This window comes from Cinclus cinclus, chromosome 4, assembly GCF_963662255.1.
Source record: "Cinclus cinclus chromosome 4, bCinCin1.1, whole genome shotgun sequence".
Lineage (NCBI taxonomy): Eukaryota > Metazoa > Chordata > Aves > Passeriformes > Cinclidae > Cinclus > Cinclus cinclus.
The window spans coordinates 45,688,373-45,709,947 of record NC_085049.1 but is presented as its reverse complement, the minus strand read 5'-3'; the positions used below and the strand labels follow the sequence as shown (position 1 = coordinate 45,709,947).

Here is a 21,575-nt window from a genome sequence, read left to right as displayed (position 1 = left end):
TCTGTGGGATGGTGGAACTTTGCTGAGGACTAAGTGTTTTGCTTCCAGGACAGTTAGGCTCTCCCCTCAGCTCCCCTCAGAATGCTAGTTATTCCCTGGCTGCTGAGTCCCATAAATGTCACTGACACCACCAGCTTCCTTTTCATGGAGGACCAGCTGTCCTAAAGCACAATTGCACTGGAATGCAAACGTTTTCCTGCTGGAATCACTACTATTTGTTTATAAATTAAGATTTTTTTCTTTTAGTGTGTTTGCATGTTGGGTGTGTAAATATATATTTAGGAACCCAACTGTGTGGTCTTTTTTTCCTGAGCAACTGATGACTGCAGATATACCTTTTTCATGCTATCAGTAAGTTCTACTTCTTGCTGAACTCAGAAACATCTGAGAGACATAGAGCTCTTTCCAAGTCCTCGAGGCTAGGATTTTTAGTTGACTAATGTAGACTTTCAGAGACCCACAACTAATAGGAGATCTCCAGGAATGATGACTGACTTGAAATCTAGAGTGTCTGGACTTGTGTCAATTCATGGGTTTGTTGCAGCAGCTGATGACAGTTTGAGCACAAGGTTCCCATCTTGGTGGGAACCATGAAGTTTTGTGACATGGAACCACAGCAGATTCTGCACCTCAGGCTCTCTACAGGGAGTTCTGCAAAGGCAGCAGCGTGAAGATGATCATGCAGAGTTGGATAAGACCTGAGGTTTCCATAAAACGCTTTGCACAAGTGTAAGAAAGAATTAGATCTGTAGTGTTGTTTTCACTGCCTTTACTTGGAAAAATATTTGATCAGAATTTTTTTGTAATTTAATGGAGACTTGGATTTTTTTTATTTTTTTTTTTAATTTCCAGTGAAGCGCAGTTAGATAAAAGGAAGGAAAACATCTACTCTGGATACCAAACCTCTCCAGTAAACCACTACTTTTCAAAAAGTTCCAGAACCATGCATCAGGTGAACACACCGTGCTGTCAAGCACAACAAACACTTGTATGGAAAATGTCTCCTACTAGGGATTGAAAATCTCACTTTTCTGTTCAAATCAGAGTGCTGCAAATTTCTTTACATTAATATGTTAACATATATATTTCCACATATACAAGAAAAACCTGATAATGTTGATTTTATGGAAACTCACCCACTGCTCCTTTGGGCAAGAGGTAATCACAGATTGCCCAGCTAAGACATCATAACTACATGCCAAGTAATTGCATTTGAAAGCTTCTGCTGCAATTTAACCCAGTCACTACTTTGTTTTTAAAGGATTTGTGAGCTAAAATTGTTATAGATGGCAACCAGCCCAGTGGCTCAGCAGCAAAACAAGGTTCTGTCGTGCTGGAGACCCCAGTTCAAGGACAGACAAAGTGTCTTGGGCAGCGAGCCAAAACACACTAGCTGTGTTGCAGCAATGGCAGGGCAGCTTTTTGTGGGAAGGGGCCAGTGAGTAATTCCAATAGTTTAGCTGAAATGTGATGCTACCAGATGTAGAGGCCACCATAACTTGAACCCTGCCCTCACTGCCACAAAGAAAGGATATTAAATACATACCGATGGGAGGAAGAGCCTGGAAAATGTGGAGGAAAAATGTGTAGTAAAATCTTTCCTGAGCTCTAATTGCAATGTTGGCTTTCTCTGAAGGATACGTGACTAAAAAAGCAAATCCACTGTCATATTTGCAGATACTTCAGTTAAGTAATAGATCATTAGCTGAGCCATGGGAAGGCAACAGTCAGGGATTAGCATGGGGTCTGAATAGGACTGATTTTAGAAAGCAAGAGAAATGTTCATGTGAGCACAAGGAACTTACCTCAAATACATATGTTGAGAAAAAAATCTTGAATAAGTAGTTTTGAAAAATTATACTGAGCAAAGCCATGTTTTAAACTTACACCAACAAAGGCAGGTGAGAATCTGGCTCATGCACTTAAAAAAGGAGGTGAGAGGGCTGACAATATAAAGCTGATACTGTGTGTCATTTTGATAGATACAAGCAAATGGAAAAGTTGGAAGTGAAAAACATTGCACTGTTAATGACAAAGCACAACTTTTCCCCTCCCTTCAGAATCTCTGACAGACTACATTTAAAAAGAATTGTATGAGTGTTCAGGGACATTAATTTATTTTTTTTCTGGTTGTGTTTTGCAGGCCTTGGTATTGATGCAAAACCACATTTGTACTGAAAACAAAAAACCTATAGAACTGATAGATGCACTTAAACTACTTGGAAGTTGTATCAGCCACATTTATTGAATTGAATTAATTGTTTATAAAAATGTAGATCTGATTTTAATAATTTTCCTTTGTCGTAGATCTCCAAGATGCAGACACTTCTGTGTGGGGTACTAGAACTACATCCCCCTCTTCATATGCTGTTACTTCTAGGCCTGAAAATGTGTTGAAGAGTAGCACAGAGATGTTCATCAGAAATGTGACTGAACACTTCAGTAAAAACCCCCTTGAAAACCTCTACTTTGACTTGAAATCTGCAGTAACAGAGAAAACCTGGATTCCAACAACCACTCTTCAGTACTCTAGCACTACAGAAGAGGTAAGACAGAAGAATTACTGATTTTTATTAAGCCTGCTCCACTCTGTGGAGCCTGATAGCTATTACAAGTGGATTTTTGTGGGCTTAAAAATAACAACAAACCAAAACCTGAAAAAAGTAGCTACAGGACTAAGCTTTGCTCTTTTCTTGGTGGCATGCTTTGTTTTGATGTTCATGCTGACAGTGTCCTTTGCTAGAAACCTAGCTGCAGAAAAATTCTGCCACTTATGTATAGCCCAATCCTGGTGCACATGTTGCATTGGGGAAAGTTCAAGGGAAATTATCAGGATATTTGAGAAGCAATGGAAAGCTCCTGGATGTGGCAGGACCCACAGGAGTCTGGGTATCTGCTCTCAGTGACTTGGGCTCTGGTATTGCTTGTTGCATGATGTGAGGGTCTAGGTCTAATTACATGCTAAGAATTACAGTATGCAATAACCTTATTTACAGATAATTACATACATTGTTTACAGATCAAAGCAAGAGAGATCCAAATGCTTTAACTGGCCTCAAAAGGTACCCTGGCCTTGGCCATGGTCAGGTTATCTGCTGGGTGATAGGCAGAGTGGAAACACACAAACACTTCTTGGTCTCTGCTCTGTCTGACCACAAACAGCCCTGGCAGAGAAGATGAACGGGACTGCCAGTTCCAGCTGTAGAAGGAGCACATGGCAGGCCATTTACACCAAATCAATTTCCAGTCTTCCTTTTCTGCAAGACTCAGTTCAGTAATCTGAGAGCAAATCTGGAATCACCACTGGCAAAATGTGTACAGGCAGTTAGAATTAAAGCATGAAGTTCATTATTGGTCACTGTGTTACTATGATCATTTAGTGGTTTAGAAGTGAACACCTCTAAATTCCGTGTCTTATCTTCCAGGAGACCACACTACACTCAATGTATTGGGGCAGGCAAACATGTTTCAGTTACTACTATATGTTGAAGTGGATAAGACTAAGAAGCGTGTTTTATGTTTGGGAAGGCTGTGGACAGTATCTGGGTCCATAAAATTGATGGTTTATGAAGCCTAACACCACTGTTCTGATGCTGATGAGGGGAGGGGACTGAGCCAAGGATGGATGCACTGCACCCCATTCCACAGCTGATGCAGTTCTTTTAAAACATGATCTCTCAGGCTTGATGCATACAGGCTGAGCTTATTTCCCCAAGCCCTTGTTCATTTGCATACATCCTGCACAGAGTACTTGTTCCTCCAAGTGGAAATGTCCTATAAAATCAGGTATTATCCAAACTGCCTCCAGCACTACTACTTCTGCTATTACATAATCTTATCAAAGCAAAAGAAATGGCACCATTTTAACAGAAACTACTCTCTCTTGTGTGTCTACCCCATTTTACCTCCTGAATCACATAATTTGCACTTAGCAAGCTGCTTAGGTCAAAACTTTCAAACCAGAATTCTGTTTTATGTCTGGACAGATAAACTGTCTAAGCATATCTACAAAAGAAAAATCAGTAATAGCTTTTGTTTGTAGCCTCCAATTGGCTCTAGACACTTGAATCTAGATATACCAAATTAGACAGATAAAATCTTTGGCCTCCATCTCTGTTTACCAGTCTTTAGAATGGAGTTTAAAACTTTTTTTGTCAAACTTCAGGGTTGTTTAAAGGATTAACTGGATTTAACACAGTACTTTGAAAACACGTAGACTAAGTGCTGAGTATTGTTGTGAGGAAGACAATACTTTCTATGAACTGCATTTGCCTAGGCTGGGGCCTCTTGTTTGCAGAAGTAAAGCCATGTTGCTATTTGGCTCTGCACATACCCATTTTGGGGGGGGGACAATAGTGACATTTCAATTGAACAAAATGTTTAGTTTAGAGCTGCCTTGGATTTCAAGTAAAACTGCAGCTTGCACTTTGAATCCTTGACAAAAGCTATGCAAAGCCCATTTCCTCTTGATTAGAGAGACAGAGAGGTTGGTGTTAAAAGAAAAAAAAAGTCAGGAAACCTTGGGAAAGTGTCTGAAAGGGACTTTGGAGCCTGCTATTAGAGACACGTCCGGCAACTCCCAAAACTCACTTCCAGTTCTTTTTTCAGTTTAATTAGTTTCTTGGCTTGCCACACAGGTCAGTAAGTGTTAAAGGCTGTGTGACTGCTGATTTACTAAAAGCCCATTTATTCAATACCAGTCTGGAAATAATTACTTGTGTTATGTTGGCTATTCTATATAAATATATTGCTACCAGTGAATGGTGGACCCCTCATGTTTTATTCCAGTGCTGTCATAGGTATCTGTGTCAGACCTTACGGGTGTAGCAACTTTTGCTGGATAACATACAGAAGCAAGTCTCAAAACCTGTAATAAACCAGTACTTTCCTACTAATTAAAAAAAAAAAATATATAGCAAGAATAAGAGTAATAAAGTAGGAACTTCTGTATTATGAGCACTTCTGAGAAGAAGTAATACAATTTTCCTCCACAAACTATCTTATGCTAGCTAGAACAGACAAACAGGTATTTATTTCCAAAAGTCTTTAAGTTCTGCTTATGATAGGTTTCACTTTTTTTCCTTGAATTTTAAGTTTGCAGTGTTGTTTATGCTTCTTTTTCCTTTTACTTATTACATCTACTTATATAACTTACATCTAAATATCCAAATTATATCTTCCCTGCAAGTTCAGGTCATGGATGTTTTCAAAAATCCTTAGAATAATGTGAGATCCTTTTCAAGAAAAGGCACATAACCCTGAATGTTTTAATTTTCAGACAGGGTTTTGAAGTAATCCAAACATGCCAATAAGCCTTCAGATTTGCACTTCTTCAGTGATGGAAAAGTGTTGGTGCAGTTTATGCTGTTAAGCCCAAAAAACACGATGACCTAAAGAAGAAATCACACTGTAAAAGTCTCACCTTAAATCATTACAAGACATCTATCTCATTTTAGTCCCAGTTTAAGTCTAAGAAAGACACCTTGTGTTTGCCATCAATGATGTGATTGTCCATGTGCTAGCTCTTTGGGGTTTGGTTCCTCCTTCTGTCTGAAGTATGTAAAACATCTCTTCCCAGGGAGATCTTGGAATGGGCTTGATCAAGGAATGGGCTTGAAAATTACATAATAACCAACACAGATTTATATTGTCACTTAAGGCAGTGGTCATAAAGTTAGTATCGTCAACTTTGCAGAGTACAGCACAACACTTTCAGTGCACGTCCCTAGGACCAGGCACGGGGCTCCACTGCGACTGATTGTTTTCTGTAAGTGCAGATAACACCCTTGAGTGCTCAGACTTTTGATTTCAGAACAGAAGAAGGAGAGCTAAGGTTTTTCACATATTTGTATCTCGTTTGACAATCTGGTGCCAGAAAAATCCCAGAGCAGCAGCTCCCCAAGAAGGCAGACTAATGTTTGTAATCTAGAACCTTTTTCTTCCTCAAAGAGGGCAAAAGTGATGCAGAGATGGTGTTGAACTTGCTTGAAGTACTGCTTTTAAAAATTAAAATCCCACATGCATAATGCAGTACAGAAATATGCAGAAAAATGCCATTCTCATTGAAGTAAAATATCCATTTCCTTCTCTTTTGTGCACCCCCAAATTCAGTCCATGGCTTCTATTGTGTATTTGAACATCTGAAGGTGCAAAATGCTTCTGTCTCCCCACATACACACTTACATGCGAGTTTTGGGAGGCTGAAATTTAAACAAGAAGGAAATGGGAATGCATGACAGAAATTGAAAGTTTTTGCTTTGGCAGTAGCCAACTTGGAGTTGCACGGAACTTTATTGCGCAGTTTGAAAACAGGGAGACTTTCTTGCTTTCCATGGTGTGTGTAATTTTAGCTTAGGAGTTATTCAGAGCATGTGGGAAAGAATTGTTTAGATGGCACAAGTTGAAACTGAAAAGGGAGAAGACTTGGCCACTTACAGACAGACTCTGCTGCTGCAGGCAGGAGGAGTTCAGAGCTGGGCTCTGCTGGGCTCTCCTGGATACAAGGTCTCTGTTTGCAGTGCTATATGGCCAGGGAGAGAATGGTGGCTTTGGTGGTCTGTGGTTAACCCTTAAAATGATCAGTTTGGGACACGGGAGCTGGAGTGGTGGGCTACTGATAGCTGAGGCCAAGAGGAGGGTGGGCCAGGAAGCAAGATGGCTGTGAAGGGTGGCAGGTGTGAGAAGAGCAGGCATGTGAGATGAGGTGGCTGTGGAATGAAACAAGCACGAGGCCGAAAGGAGTGGCAGGCAGGAGAAAAAGGAGCCACAGGAGGCAAGGTGGCTGTGAGGGTAAGGCAGGCAAGAGGCACGATGGGACTGTGGCAAGACCAAAATGAGACAAGGCGGCTGCGAGGTGGGGCAGAGGCAAGAGGACATTGTGAGGCGATGCAACCCTGAGCCAAGGCAGCGCCAAGTGAGGCGCAGCCAGGGCGAGACAAGAGTGCTGCCCCCAGGAGCGGCACCGCTGAAGGGCCCCGTGCGCCGAGGGAACGCTCGGGAGGACAAGAGACAGGGGAAAACCGACACGAGGAGGAAGCGGTGAGGAAGGAAAGGAGCTGGGGTGGGAGAGCAGCTGGGAGGAAGGTGGGATCCTTAAGGAGAGAGGGGCGGCACCCCGGGGCCGGTGGGCTGCCCGGTGGGCTGCAGGTCCCGACTCGCCGAGCTTCGCCCCCCGCAGCGAGACGCGAGGAAATCGCCTCTTGATTGCGGAAGTCGGCGGGAAGGGCTCCGGGAGAGTCAGCCCGGGTCAGAATGGCAGCGTGGGAAGCGGCGGTCGCCTCCCCCGCCTCCTCCGCTCCTCCTCAGCCGCGGGCGGGCAGCCCCCCCAGCCCAGGCCGGTGTCAGGGAGGCGGCTCGGCGCCCGGGGCAGCCCCGAGCGCATGCATCAGGCGGGCGGCCCGGCACAGGGCTCGGAGCCCGGCGGGGAGCGGGGGCCCCCGGGGCCCGCCGCCGCCACTTCGCTTCTTCGGATCCCCCAACCCCGCCGACCCCTTCCCCTTTTCCCCTCCCCGAGAGGGTTTTTGGGGTTAAAAACTGTCGGCGATGCTGAGCTATGGAGCGCGATTCGCCCTGTGGACGGCGCTGGCCCTTACCAAGGTGAGCGGCCGGGAGTAGACGGGCGGTGTAGGGTCGCCCCTCGCAGGTCGCGGGCGGGCCTGGGGAACACGGGCAGGTTCGCCCCGCACCGGCACGGCGCGGGGACGGGGCTGGGGGCTGAGCCCGGGGGTACTGGCGGGTCTTTCAGCGCTCTCCCCGCTCTCCACAGGCCGCGCCGGGGCAGGCGGCGGGATGCAGCGCCAACCTGACGGAGCGGAGCGTCGCCGGGCAGAGCGTTCGGCTGCGCTGGGGCACCGCGGGCCGCGCCTGCAACTTCAGCCTGAGCGGGCACTCCGAGGACGGGAAGGCGGCCGGCTGCCAGCCCGACCCCGAGGGCAACGGCACCTACGGCTGCACCCTGCGGGACCTGGAGGCCGGGACCTGGTACCACCTGCGCATCGAGCCGCTGGCCGGCGGCGAGGCTCTTAACATCTCCCTGCAGACAGGTACGGGCGCGGGCACGGCAGGTGCGCGGGGAGGGACGCCGCGCTTTTCCTTCCCTTCCCCTTGCTTCTGCCGGCTCCAAGAGGAGGAGGAGAGCGATGCTTTCACAGCTACTACAAGCGGACAGTGTTTGCTGAGCGCAGCTGCCCTGCGCTTAAATTCTATTTAGCCCGCTACCAGAAGTAACTACTGCCGGCAGTTAACCCAGCAGGTTTGAAAGAAGGTGCTGCGAAGATATTAAGTCAGTATTTTTTTTTTGTAGTCGCCCTTAGCATCCTTTGTGCTCATGCAGACATATTGTTGTCATAGTTCCTCAATTGACAGTTTATTTACCCTGTTTAAAACATAGTCTATTTCATAGCAGATTAGCCTTCTTTAAGGATAACTTACTGTTTCAGCTCATTTCCATACTTTTATTCTGTCTAACCAGAATCTAAAAGTCAGAAAGTAAGGCTGAAACTTCCTTCTTATATGTTTTCCTTGGATATCACCAGGGAGGTGTTATGATTTACAGCTGTGTGCAGAGCACTTACAGTGACACATCCATGACTGGCTGTAGAAATGGTCCAGCAGCCTGACAGAGGGCTGCCAAGGAAAGCACCCTTTCTGCATTCCTGTTTGTCTGGGCATGTGAACAGTTCATCTGTAAAGCAATAGACAACACTGAATGACAACAGCTGCAGTGGCACAATTGGCCTCTTCTAGCTGTATTTGTGCTTTTTTTAAGATGATAAAATATAATATTGTTCAACCTCTTAAAGGCAGTAGTTCAAGACCCAAAACAGAGATGTCTTAAATAAAGTCTTTTAATAAAAATTAAAATTTTTAATAAAAATTAAGTGCCTCTCTGATTTGCTCCTAAGGTATTAGTTTTAGAGAGGTATTTTAATATTAGTATTGAGGATTATAGCAGCCAAATACTTCACAATTACCCGTTCAGAGGTGTCGCTTTCTGTCAGAGCCTTTTTTCTGCATTAACCATACAAATGCACTAAATACTCTCCATTAATTTGCTGTGGTAGCTCTAGTTAAAAAAAAAATCCATGGACAAGTCTGCTTGTGTCATAGCTATACACTAAACACAAGTCATGTCAGTTGGTAAAAATGAGTAATAGTTTCCATGCAGACAGTGATTTAAGTTTGTTGTGCATCATGCTGATTGTTTTTAATATTGATAACATGTAATGTGAAAATTTAAAGAATAGATGAGCCATTATCAGAGAGACAGATATAAATCACCATAAATTTTGTATGGTAAAGGTCTATTGAACATTTGCATAGAAGTATAGAAGATACCACTTTATAGCACATTTTTATTAATGCACAACCATTAACACAGAAGCTTGTACATGCCATTTATGACTTTTTAGTCACTAAATAGGTTTTTCAAGGCTGTAAGATGAAAGTTTTTGGAAGCAGCTGATCATTAGTCCTGTTATGTAGCTGACATCAAAGTGAAAAGTCTGATTAAAGTTCAAGTTGAAATACTTAAAATTGGTATACCATAGTTGGAGTGGATTTTGCATAGCAGAGATCAGTCAAAAGCATGAAATAAGACTAGAGGAGCCATGAATGTTTCCTGCAGAGAGCCACTCAGATTTCACAGTGGTTCCTTGCTTTCCTTGAGCTGAATTGCTTGGTGGTGTTCAAAATACACAATTACCCCTTAAATTTGTCTTTCGTTTTTTTCTGAAGAACTTTTCTAAATTATGCCTGTTAATAACCCATGTTGTATTGTCCATAATAAGCTTTTCAATGCAGAACGAGGAAGGATTATTCCTCTTATGTTTCCACCAGGGGTAGCATTTTAAGCTAGTATCATGGAAGCTTGTTTTCACCTGTTCCTTTGTAGCTTGATGACAGTAGTTTTAGTTTACTACCTACTGAGCCTGAGTGCCTATAGGCGTGTGTTCCTGGAAATTGTCTTGTGAATATGGAAGTATAAACAGTCTTTCCAGCCATCTTGTAAACAAAATTTTCACCAGTTTCAATGGCAGTGGAACTGAGCTATCATGGGCCATCTAAAACCATGATCTCTGACCTTGGTACTCAGTGAGGTTCCTTTCCCGAGCTCTTTAGCTAAGGAAAATGGTCTAAGCTGTCCATTGAAAGTGCTCTCTCTACTGGCTATCAAAGGAGGTTAGGTTAGACCAGGAACCTGTAGTGTAGTTGGTTGAAGTGAAAGGAATCCCATCTCATAAGGGTTTTTTCTTGCAAAAAGGTGTTTGAACACCTGTGTCATCTTGATACAATAAATACACATGAGAAAGTTGCAGATTTGTTTATATACCTAGTTCACAAAGTAGCTTTTTGCTCATATTCAATCCTGTAAAAACTTTTGTGTGCCAGTTCTGAGTTTAGTTTTCATCAGATTTCTTTTACAAAGTACCTGAGTAGCTAAGCACATAAAATCCAAAACATTTGGTTAAATTTTGAGTGTGATCTTTTCTAACTAGGGATTTACAGTGAAAGAATAGAATAATGCATGCCACAGTTGCAGTGGCAATGTAAAAGTTTGGAGAGGACCAAATTGACCTTTTGACTATACAATGTCACATTAAAATCATGGTCTGTTTTGTTTGCAAGTTTGATATTCCAGTAGAATAACTGTGCAGCTCACCAAGATTCCATAAACTCTCAAGTAACACCAAATTCACCCTTGTGAATGTTTTTGTAGAGAAGCAGCTTCTATTTCACTTGTGGATACATGGATCTAAAGTCTAATAATGTGTGAAATAGTGGTACAAGAATCTACACTAGTCCTCTGAAGTGACTGTCTTTACTCAAGAAATTTCCATCTGTGGGTTGTCAATTTAAAATTTCCATCCAAAATTATGGAAAATGAAGTCACATATCCACTTCATAAGCCATGTATACATAGATATGGAAACACACAGTGGGCACATTTGTGCTATTTTGGTAGAATAGGAAAGAAAGAAAAAGCTGATAACACCATTTTTCAGCTCCGAGATACAGATAAATTTTCCACTGCAAAACTGAAATTACAGATGTTAGTAGGCACAAGTCTGTATATTTGCTTCATATTAATATTTACAATTTGTTGGGATTTTTCTAAGATATATATATATATATATAATAGCACATAAAACCATACAACTAGTCAGCATGCTGCTGACATTATAAAGTTGGGATATACATCTTTCAGTCCTTTCATGTTATATTCTTTGTTTTTTTCAGCAAAACTATTTCTGTGATTAAGAACTGATGTAAGGAGAAAGATGGTAGGATTTTGCCTTTCCTGATTTCAAGTAAGATACATTTAGAATTCTGAATCTCCAAATGTCTGTGTACCAGTATAACTGTATTTCAGTGAATGACTAGGTCTAGTTAAAAGCAGTAATATATTAATAGATCCTAAATTACAGTTAAATTTATAAATTTCAATTCTGTATTGAAATTCAGATTTGAGATACTGGTCTAGAGAACCACAAAGAACAATTTGGCAATTACTCCACTTTCAACTATGTCTTCTAAAACATACTTACAAATGCCATTTTCAAAATAGTTGTCTACAAAAATATTGCAGTGCTATATTATGTTACTGCCTAATCCAAGTCTCCTGTACTGAGAGAACTAACAGGTAAATAAAAATTTGTTAGAAAATCCAATAAATATTTGAATGAAAAGAAGATAGGATTTTATCTTTTTAGACACAGACTGTTAGAGTGTTTCTTTCATTGCAATATGTAACTCTCTAAATGCCAGAAGCATACCCTGGCCATGTGTTCACTCCTGTAAATTTCAAATTATTTGGGACAAATTTGATTTATTAGCCATCTGTAGGAACAACATATGACATGGCTCTAACTATAGGCTGTATAATCCTATAATCTTTAATCATGTAATGGTTATGATCATTGTTTCAAAGTCAGAGTACAAAAAGAAATTAAATAACCATGTTTTAAAGATTCTCTAAGTTGCATATCATCCCAAAGAAATGGATATTTTTGCTTAGTAAAGACACTGAAATCAACCCTCTTTACTTAATTTTCAGGAAAGTCCTTATGAAGTAGGTTACTGTTTTATGAAGAGGGAAAGCTAGGAAAAAAATGGATACTGTGGTAGGAAGATGACTGAGACTGGCAGGAATTCCCTGTTACTAAGTCGTGGGCTCATACCTCCCAGTTGTTTTTTTTTTTTTCTCCTGTGAAAAGCAGGTGTGTCTCTGTGCTACAGGCTGTATCTGGTAGTCAAGTCACTGGAGTTTGACATAGCCATATCTATAAATTGGATCTGCAGTGTCTGTGTACACAAAGCATATCCTCTTCTCCAAAAGTGAAATTGGAGTTGCAATATAATTCGAAGACCATTAAGTCTTCTGAAAGATGCCTCTGTAGACCAGGGGACATTAATTTGTATAGTGTCAAATGGTATAAAAATATCTTGATGAAAATATTTTATTTCTGTGATATATCAGTATTGTATCATTGCCAACAGTGACTTGTATAACAATATAAATGGTTTTTTAAGTGTTTGTTTCCATCCAGGGCTCTTTCAGCCCAGGCACTTCCCAGTTCTCATTGTTCCTTTGTTCTAGCGGATGTACAAAGCACTGAGTGTTTTGTTTTCTGGACCAGATAGATTAGATAAAGTCTGAATTTCTGAACTTCACCTTCTAGGCACGCAACTTTCTTCTTTGCTCATGCACCTTAGAAGACAGATTACCCAGGACAGTATAAGTGCTTCTAAAAATGCAGATATCTTCTTTTGTCAAATTCCACAAATAATACAGATGACAATGGTGATTACTTTTGGAGGACTAAAGAACAGTCGACCTTATCCTAACTTAGTCAGAAAGAGGGTTAAACTTCTTGACAATTATCATGACTGCTCTCTCAATGTCAGTCAAATTAAAACATTTTCAGCTGGCTGTGCATCTGACCATATATAGTGCTGGAATTTATTTCTGACTTCCAAAGTCTGACCTTTCAGTTTGGAACAATTGCCTTCAAGGAACAAGATTATACCCCCACTATTCACTTTTGCCAACATAATGGTCTTTAGTGGCTTAGTATATATTATAGGTGGAGCTGGTAGTCAAGCCTATTGTTAAGATTTCCTGACACTTTTCATTAAAACCTCATGTTTCAGTTGCTGTAACTGGATGAAGTTTTAACTATTTGGCCTGAAGTTTGATGTGCTTGGTCTTTGAATTGATTTTTAATATTACTTTTTTTTTCAGATTTAAGTAGATTTATTTTGGCCTTGTAGAAAGTGGTCAAGAAAACATAGTTAATTTTATTGATTAATTTTATAAATTAATTTAATTTTCATCTCTTTTTTTTTGAAGAGCACTAACATCTCTGTGGTCCAAACACAGAATTTGAATTTAAGCAGTGACGTGGGTACAAAGGGATGCAGTATTTTTCAGAGTCACAGAAAGGTTGAATTTGGAGGGGACCTCTGGACGTCATCTGGTCCAAGCCTCCAGCTCAAGCAGGGCCACCTGGATCTGGTTGCCCAGGACCATGTCCAGTCAGTTTTTGAATGTTTCCAGGGATGGAGATGCTTCGTTGACATTCCTAATGTATTTGATTGACAAAGTATGCCACCTAAAATTGGCACTACTCTGTTCTCAGCAGAGCTTTGTAGAAAGTGCATAAACCTTCCACACCACCCAGAATTTGAAAAAAAAGCAGCTTAAGGGCTCCTAAGGCACTCCTACTTGCATATTTGTAGGCAGGGGTAGATTCAACTTCATCTTTTCAGCATTTATATTGCATTTTTAAATTATGTGATTGACACATTTTCGTGTCCTTTGTTCAGGGAACCAAGCAGCAATGACTGCACTAGAAAAACAGTCTTGTTCTTCTGTGTTTGAGGTGCTGTTCATGCAGAGACCACAGTTCTCAGCATGGATGCACCTTATATTCCTGTTCTGACGCTAGGAAAGAGTGGCATAGAGCGTACTCTCGTGTACTCTTGTAGGCAAATCTATTCCTAAATTGTTGGGAAACTTTAACATCCCAACTTATGAAGGCTTAATTTCACTGCTTTGGGTTGTTTCATGACACCTTAATAAGCATTTGCTTAACCTTATTGAAAGACATAAACATCAATACCTTAGTACATCAACATGTAATGCATTTTGTATGGTTTGCATGAAATCTTGTGAGTGATGAAATACACTTGGAGAATGAAAGCAACCAGATTCTTTAGGTTTGGTCAGTTGCCTTTCCTTTAGAATGTATCTTATTTCACGGGTGATTTTACTGGAGAGCTTCTTAATAAACAACATAATGAATATTGAGAGTTTCAGAGAAGTAATCCCAATATTAGTTCCTTAAGCTATATCCAGTATACTGTTTATTTTTTTTTTTAATTTATATGAATGGTACTACAACAGAGCAGAAGCATATTCTGTCAGAATCTGTTGGAAGTCATTGAAGCTAACACTAAAAACAAAAGATCATTGACCTTAAATTTGTATGAATGCTCATGCCCATAACTGATTAAGTGTTTAGGGTGAGTGCTGGGAAGTGAAAGCTGTTGCTGCCATCTATAAAGCTACATTACACTGAGGCACTGAGTATAATTTGCTGGGTTTACATGTTTGCTGTTTCTTATTAAAGTTGCTACAGTTTTACTGTCAAAAATTTTCCCAGCTTGTAATATACATCCACAGTGGAAGCGTTTTGCTATGTGTATGTCTATGTGAGTATGTACAAATATATAAAAGTAATACTTCTGAATTCTGCAAGACTTGCTTGTAGACTGGTTCCAGTGCACAGTGTTCATAAAAAGAAAGAAAACCTTTTGAAAAGTGTTGGCAGCATGATAATGATGATGATAAAGGGAGAAATTTGGAAGATTTTTTGTGCTGCTGTGTAAAATTTCAGACAAACCCAAAGCAAGAAGTGATTTATGTTTTCTGTTTGGTTTTTTTGTTTGTTTTTGGTTTTTTTCCTCCTAACTGCAGATCCCTTGCCACCATCTCGTTTGGTAATTAATAAGGAAAAAACTACACTCACAAGCTTGCAGGTTCAATGGGATCCTTCCTCAGGAAAGGTGGACATGTACAAGCTAGTATTATTTGATCGTGATAAGAAAAAGATACAAGAAGTCTCCATACCAGGAAGAACTTCAAAAACAGAAAATACATTTTCCAGTCTCATTCCTGGGAATAAATACAACATTGTCCTCAGTGCCATTGCTGGAAATAAGACTACCCCAGAACTTCACATAAGTGGATCCACTGGTAGGACTTCTTTTCCTGTGGTTCATCTAAGTAAAAACACTTACACTATTCTGCACTTCTGAATTTTGAAATTAGCAAATGGGTACAATTCTTCTATATGGCTATTTATTTACTTATTTGTTTATGTAAGTATCTATTGATTATAAGTAGAAATAAAATATGAATGACATAAAGAATTGTTTGCTAAGAATAGAGTGTCATTTTCATTGTGTATTTGTGGTTGGGTTTTCAGTAACTCTAAAGAAACCAAACATATTCCAAGAGTACATCTATTCAAAATTGCTAAAATAATGGAGATAACCATTGGGCCTTAAGCATGTGTTCTTTTTACACCAACAGTGCCATCTCCTGTGAAAAATATTGAAGTCAGCATCAAGACAGACACTATTCACGTTTCATGGTCTTCTGGCTCTGGATATGTGGATCATTACAGGCTGTTGTTACTGAATAATCATGAAACAGTTCATGAGGTTCACCAGGAAGGTTCTGTGACCTCCTATACTTTTTCAGGACTTACAGCAGGCCACCTATATAACCTCTCTATAGTAACCCAGGCTGCAGGATTGGAGAGCAGCAGTTTTCAAACAGTCAGGACAGGTATGATTTCAGAATTCATCACAACAAAACAAGATGCTAAGGCCATAACCTATAATATTATAGGACACATATCAGAAAAATAAGTGATCTGTATTCTGAGTTAGAGACACCATAAGCTTATTTAGTTCCCTAAGTTACCACTGCAACAAACTTAGAGACTAAAATGAAAGTAGAAAAAGTGTGAAAGGGAAGTGGAAAAAAATGTAAAGTAGGTTAAGAACTTTAAAATTAAGTGGTGATTTGGGTTCTTTGGGGGTTTTGTTTGCAAAGTTGGTTGGTTTGACATGGGGTTTTGTGGATTGTTGGGATTTTTTTTCTTTTCACAAAGAAATATTGATTCACAGAACTAGAATTTTAGAAATTTTTTTCAGGAATGTTTTCTTATGCTGGAGTTCTGTGGTCATAGAGATAATGATGACATCCTACAGAGTACAATTAAAAACATGTTAAAACACTTACATAGGCAAAACTTCTCTCTCCTTAATTTCTGGGAAGAGTAAGGTGCAATTTCTTCTACAGAAATCTTATCATGTAAACATAATGTAATATTAAGTGAAAATAATGACATGTCTAGGATGCGCAGATGAGTGCTGTTGTCTGGGCTTTTCTGGGGATTATACTAATTTAATTCTGTTTCTTCAGAAATTTTTATTTCTTTTTATTGTAGGGTGAAAAAAATCTAAATCTCACAGGTATTCTTAGGGCATAAAAGCATTCCATATAGCTTACAGCATGGTCCTGCATTTTAGTACCTACTGTGCCCTGAGCCTGAGGAATTAAGATATTGGCTTTTCTTTTGGTGGAGCATTTGGTGGAGCATTCTTTTTCTTATTGGCTATGCTTTTCTTTTGGTGGAGCATTTGAATAAAGGAGTGTTATTCAAATCCTTTTTATACTGATGTAAATCATGCATAGCTGCAGTAATGCTGTAATGTTTACCAAACTGTATGCAGTCATCTCTTGTTCTCAGGAGCATGTTCATGATCTAGTTTATGGCCAAAATTATGTCTGTTTGTGCAAAATTATGTCTGCTGAAACATTTTCTGTTCCATGAAAAAAGAGTGGATACCATAAGACGTGTCATTCTCAGAAGTGCAATGTCTTACACAGGGCAGCATTCGGATGCACTGTGACCAGGCTTTACCTTTTCACTATTCAGGCAAAATCATTTATACTCTATCTCATATTACTATTCATAATCAAAACTTTATTATGGGAGTTTGGGAGGCAGCAGGTCCTATAAGTTTTGTGGTAGATGTTTTTTATCCTCATTCTTTTTTTTTTTTTTATAGCCCCAGCTGAAGTCTTAGATCTGACGGTGACTAACGATGGCAGCTTAGATGCTTTAAAAGTTAAGTGGAGAGAACCTTCAGGAAGCTTCAATTTCTATAATATCACTCTGTCTCATCTTGGATCAGTTAAAGAAGTCAAAACTGTGCAGCCACCAACCACAGAGACGCAGTTTGACAAGCTAATTCCAGGACGTCTTTATCAGGTTACTGCCCGCACAGTCAGTGGTGAACTGTTCACTGACCGGATGGCAGCTGGCAGGACGTGTAAGTCTTCTGCTTCAGTAAGGACATTGCAACTAATGCTATCTTTACCTACACTGGCCTTGTAGCAAATCATTGTAAGAGACAAAATTATTTGGATTCCAGGCAAAATGAGATTAAGAGCACAATAGTGTTTCAGGAATACCCCCTGCTGACTCTGGCCAGCCAAATCTGACAGCCAAAAGCTGCTCCAGCATATTTTGAGAGCAGGCAACCCTCGTGAATTTTTATTGGACCTTATAGTTGAGTGAGTCTGTTACAAAACTGTTGCATACTACTGCACTTTTGACCAACTTTCTTATCTTGAATTCAGCTCAGCATACTGCATAAACAGAGTTACATTATGGGGAAATGTGCATGTAGTCGAATTATTAACAGTTTTTAAAGTAGTTTTGCAAGGTCTAGTGTTATTCCTTCTTCCAGACACAAATCTACAAACCAGAAAAGACTACATCTCAGATTCTTTACTATAAACAGCATGGATTAACAAAGGCATGTGGCAGCTGGGATAGAGCTGAGTTATGAGTTTTTTATCTTATTTTAGAAGTAATAATTTTCTTTCAGGTATCTTTTGTATGAGTTCTGAACATGAAAAATCCTGCATAATTCTCCCACAGCATTACTGGCCCTAGAGGTGTGTCATCATTTCCATATCAGAATAGCCTGAGCAAAAGTTAGATTGTAAAAAAAGTCTAATCCAGTGAAGAATGCTTCATAAATTTCTAGTAGACTCAGAGCCAAAAAGTAGAAAACATGTGTAAGAGAGCAGAGTACTTATTTTAGAAAATATTTATTGTCTATAACTGAATAACTCATGCAAAAGTCACATCCTTGACATACCTCGCTGATACTCCATTTTCAGTGCAGGCTGGAAGAGCCCTAGAAATCTTTCATATCCAGGAAGTACAAAGCTGGACTGGTTTATATGCATATCTGGTTGGGTTTTTTTGTTTTTGTTTTTTTTGTTTGTTTGTTTTTTGTTTGTTTTGGTTTGTTTTGTTTTGTTTAGCCTACCATTAAAGTCCTTTAAGATTACCATTTCACTCAAAAGAGAGAACTTGAGGCCCTCAATCAACACCACTGATCCCCAGCTTTGTGACCTAGACCCAGTGCTTTCAAAGTTGGGAATTAGAAGTCCTGTTTCCAGGGTTGCTAATCATATGCAATTCCTTAACCACAGATGTCAAGAGCTTTGAAAACAATAATTTCAGCAGAAGCTCTGTAGAGTAAAGACAAATTTTTAAGTCTAGACTGTCGGGTCTACAGATGCTGAAGGGATTAGACTCTTAGGGTCTCTCTCACAGAGAGAGCCAGGTGCCCAAGAACCTAGTACACTCATTGCTGTGTGTTGAGAGGGTGCCTAGAGCAGCAGAACCAGCCACAAAATGTGGTGAGAAATACGGACATCTCAGAGATTGAAACTTCGTGCTATTAAGGTGTGATGATGTCCAGCCAACCCGACAAAGCTGAACTCTTATTTGTTATAATATAAGTTCATCTATGCTTCCTAACAATATACTGTGTGCTTTTATCCACTTACTCAGAAACTGAAACACATTTCCCATATTCACTGGCATATGAAAATTCTAGGTCTGATATCCAGCTATCCCCATGGGAAGTGAAGCCAGTGAGTATTTTGTGATGCTGGTAGAGAGGTTTCAATCCTGTGCTAGATACTGAGCAATTAAATATTAACTAAGCTAGGTAAAGCATAAGAACATGATGCTAACCTGGTGGTTTACAGTTAATACTTGTGGATGGTCTCAGGGCTCCAATGCTGATGTCTGAGTATCTTAATACAAAGCTTACAGGTATCCTGTCCTAAGGGCCTGCACTTCTCTTCTAATCTCTGCTTGGTCCGGCTAATACTTAATTATTCCACAAAAATCAGAAAAGCTTTAGTGGTCCAATGTGACCTGGAGTGAGGAGTATAGGGTAAGAAGGTTAGGCAAGTAAATTCAGGGTCCTTGAAGTCCTTGAAGGACTGGAGGGAGTGGATGCTTTAATGGACCACTGTCTTAACCTCGGTGCCTTATACAGCTGTGAGGAATTAAGGCATACAAGGTGGAAGAAGCTGTTTCTGTGAAAAAAGACTTTAGGCTTTGCATTCCTCCTGCTGATACCAGAACTGGGCCAATAGAGATTGAAGTTTCAACCTTAGCAGTGAAAAAATGATTGACAGTTTCTGAGTGAGCTTAAGTGCAGGAAACTACAGGGAACCTGACTGAAAACTGCAAGGTGCATCCGAGAAGTGTGCAGGCGAGATTTTGCCTGCCCTAAGAGGGGTTGTCCATTTCTGAAGTTAGAAACCAGCAGGAAAATAAGTGAGTGGTTTTTGTGGGGAAGAGTAAAAATTGTCTTTAAAATGAATGCAAACCTTTGCAACTAGATAACTCATGTTGCTTTAGCTGGTCCAAGCGCTTGTACAGTAGCTGTGCTGACAGACAGGTTTTGCCAGTACATGTACACCTCACCAGAAATACCCCACTTCAGAACTGCCTTTTCACTTTCTCATTCTGCAGTTCCCCAGAAAGTTTTAGAGCTGCAGGCGGGCGCTGGTGACTGGTCTCGGTCTCTGCGAGTGACCTGGGTGCCCCCTGCGGGAGACTGGGAGCGGTACCACCTGCTCCTGTGGAACCGCTCAGCCCTGGTGCTCAACACCACCCTCGAGAAGGACACCACCCAGTACCTCGTCCGTGATGCGGGCCTCATCCCAGGGAGGGAGTACGGGGTGGAAGTCATTGTGGAGAGCGGCGATTTGCAGAGCAAAACGAGTTGCACGGGGAAAACAGGTCAGCATGCTCATCCAGGCACTGTGAGAGTGAAAAGTGATCAGCTCTGTGAACAAAGTACTTGGGAGCTCACAAATTAATGTCACTATTAATACAGTAGAAAGGATCTCCCTTGTATACTACAGAAATAATTTTAACAGTTCTGTGAAAACTTTTAGGATTACTTTTGTAGTAAATGTTTTGTTAGTGAAAGTTGTGTGGACTATAATACTATTCTGCCATGACTCATTGCCATGATTTCTTACATTACATGTTTTCATTTCATTGCTATATTTTGTAGCTGATTGCAGAGCATCCTATAAAGGTCTTAAAGAAAGCATATAGGCCTTCCTGTATTGTTCATCCGTATGTTTCCTTGCCAGTCTGTATAAAGAATATTAACCATGTAGCTAAGGTGTATCTTAGTATGGCTGTCCTATAACATCCCAGTTCTTGTTTTTGTGCTCCATAAAGAAAATGAGTTAGTCTATTCAAGTCTGTGTTCCCGAAGGAAATCCATATACACTACAGGGACATGAGTGGAATTCTTTTGCAGTGTGTTAGTCAAAGCCACATCTGATTTACTTCAAACTTAAAAAATAATTCCTACATTATTGTTGGAATTCCTTCTCAGTGAATGCAGAATAAGTGCATTTCAAAGGAAAGGACAACCTGGAGTAGGCAAGGCTTCAGTCTAACCCTTATCTCACAGAAGAATGGGAGATAGGACAGGGCCATTCTACTTTATCCTCACCCTTCTTGGGCCAACCTTTTCTGCTGTACCCTTCCCTGTCATTCCCTGAGGACTTAATTTTGTTAATTTTGCACAACAGCAAGACCAGTAGAACCCACAGAACTGAAGCTTTCTCCGACTTGTAGCAAACTTGATCAGAGCAAGATACAGTCTCATCTTCCTTACTTTGACATATGCTGCAAGTAATTTAAGTCTATGGTGTTACTTTTAATTGACTCAGCTAAGTAAATAATAGTTGGACCCAATGATTTTAGAGGTCTTTTCCAACATAAGTGATTCTGTGATTAGAACATGGTCCATTAAATAATAACCAGCAGTGGATGTATGATGACTGTGTTTGACCCACAGTGAGGTGCATTATGTGTCTGTTATGAAGTATAGGTATTACACCCTGTTGTGACTCGGTTTTCTCTTAGATTAACCCACAGACTTGGAAAGTGAGCTGCAGTTTGATGTGACAGGGACAAAATCAGATCAGGGACTATATTAGGCAAGACTGGTTTGCTGGGTATGCAGGCACACACACACATGAACATACAGAAACACACACAGGAATGCACTGATCTAATTCTTTCCTTTATGCCACTGTAAGTTTGAAGTGTCTCCCAATTTGACTGAGGTATAAACCAATTCAAAATCAA

The 21,575-nt window shown here is 40.4% G+C and overlaps 1 protein-coding gene across 2 annotated transcripts in view; it reads left to right on the top strand.

Annotated features, from left to right (window-relative positions):
- The window catches only part of PTPRB (protein tyrosine phosphatase receptor type B), a 58,834-nt gene that overhangs the window by 7,723 nt on the left and 29,536 nt on the right, over positions 1 to 21,575 (top strand). For both annotated transcript variants that reach the window (XM_062491197.1, XM_062491196.1), the window contains exons 3-8: positions 2,308 to 2,546; positions 7,766 to 8,042; positions 14,981 to 15,259; positions 15,599 to 15,856; positions 17,149 to 17,412; positions 19,932 to 20,201. In XM_062491197.1, the coding sequence (XP_062347181.1) occupies positions 2,308 to 2,546; positions 7,766 to 8,042; positions 14,981 to 15,259; positions 15,599 to 15,856; positions 17,149 to 17,412; positions 19,932 to 20,201 (1,587 nt within the window). The remainder of the gene's footprint in view (positions 1 to 2,307; positions 2,547 to 7,765; positions 8,043 to 14,980; positions 15,260 to 15,598; positions 15,857 to 17,148; positions 17,413 to 19,931; positions 20,202 to 21,575) is intronic.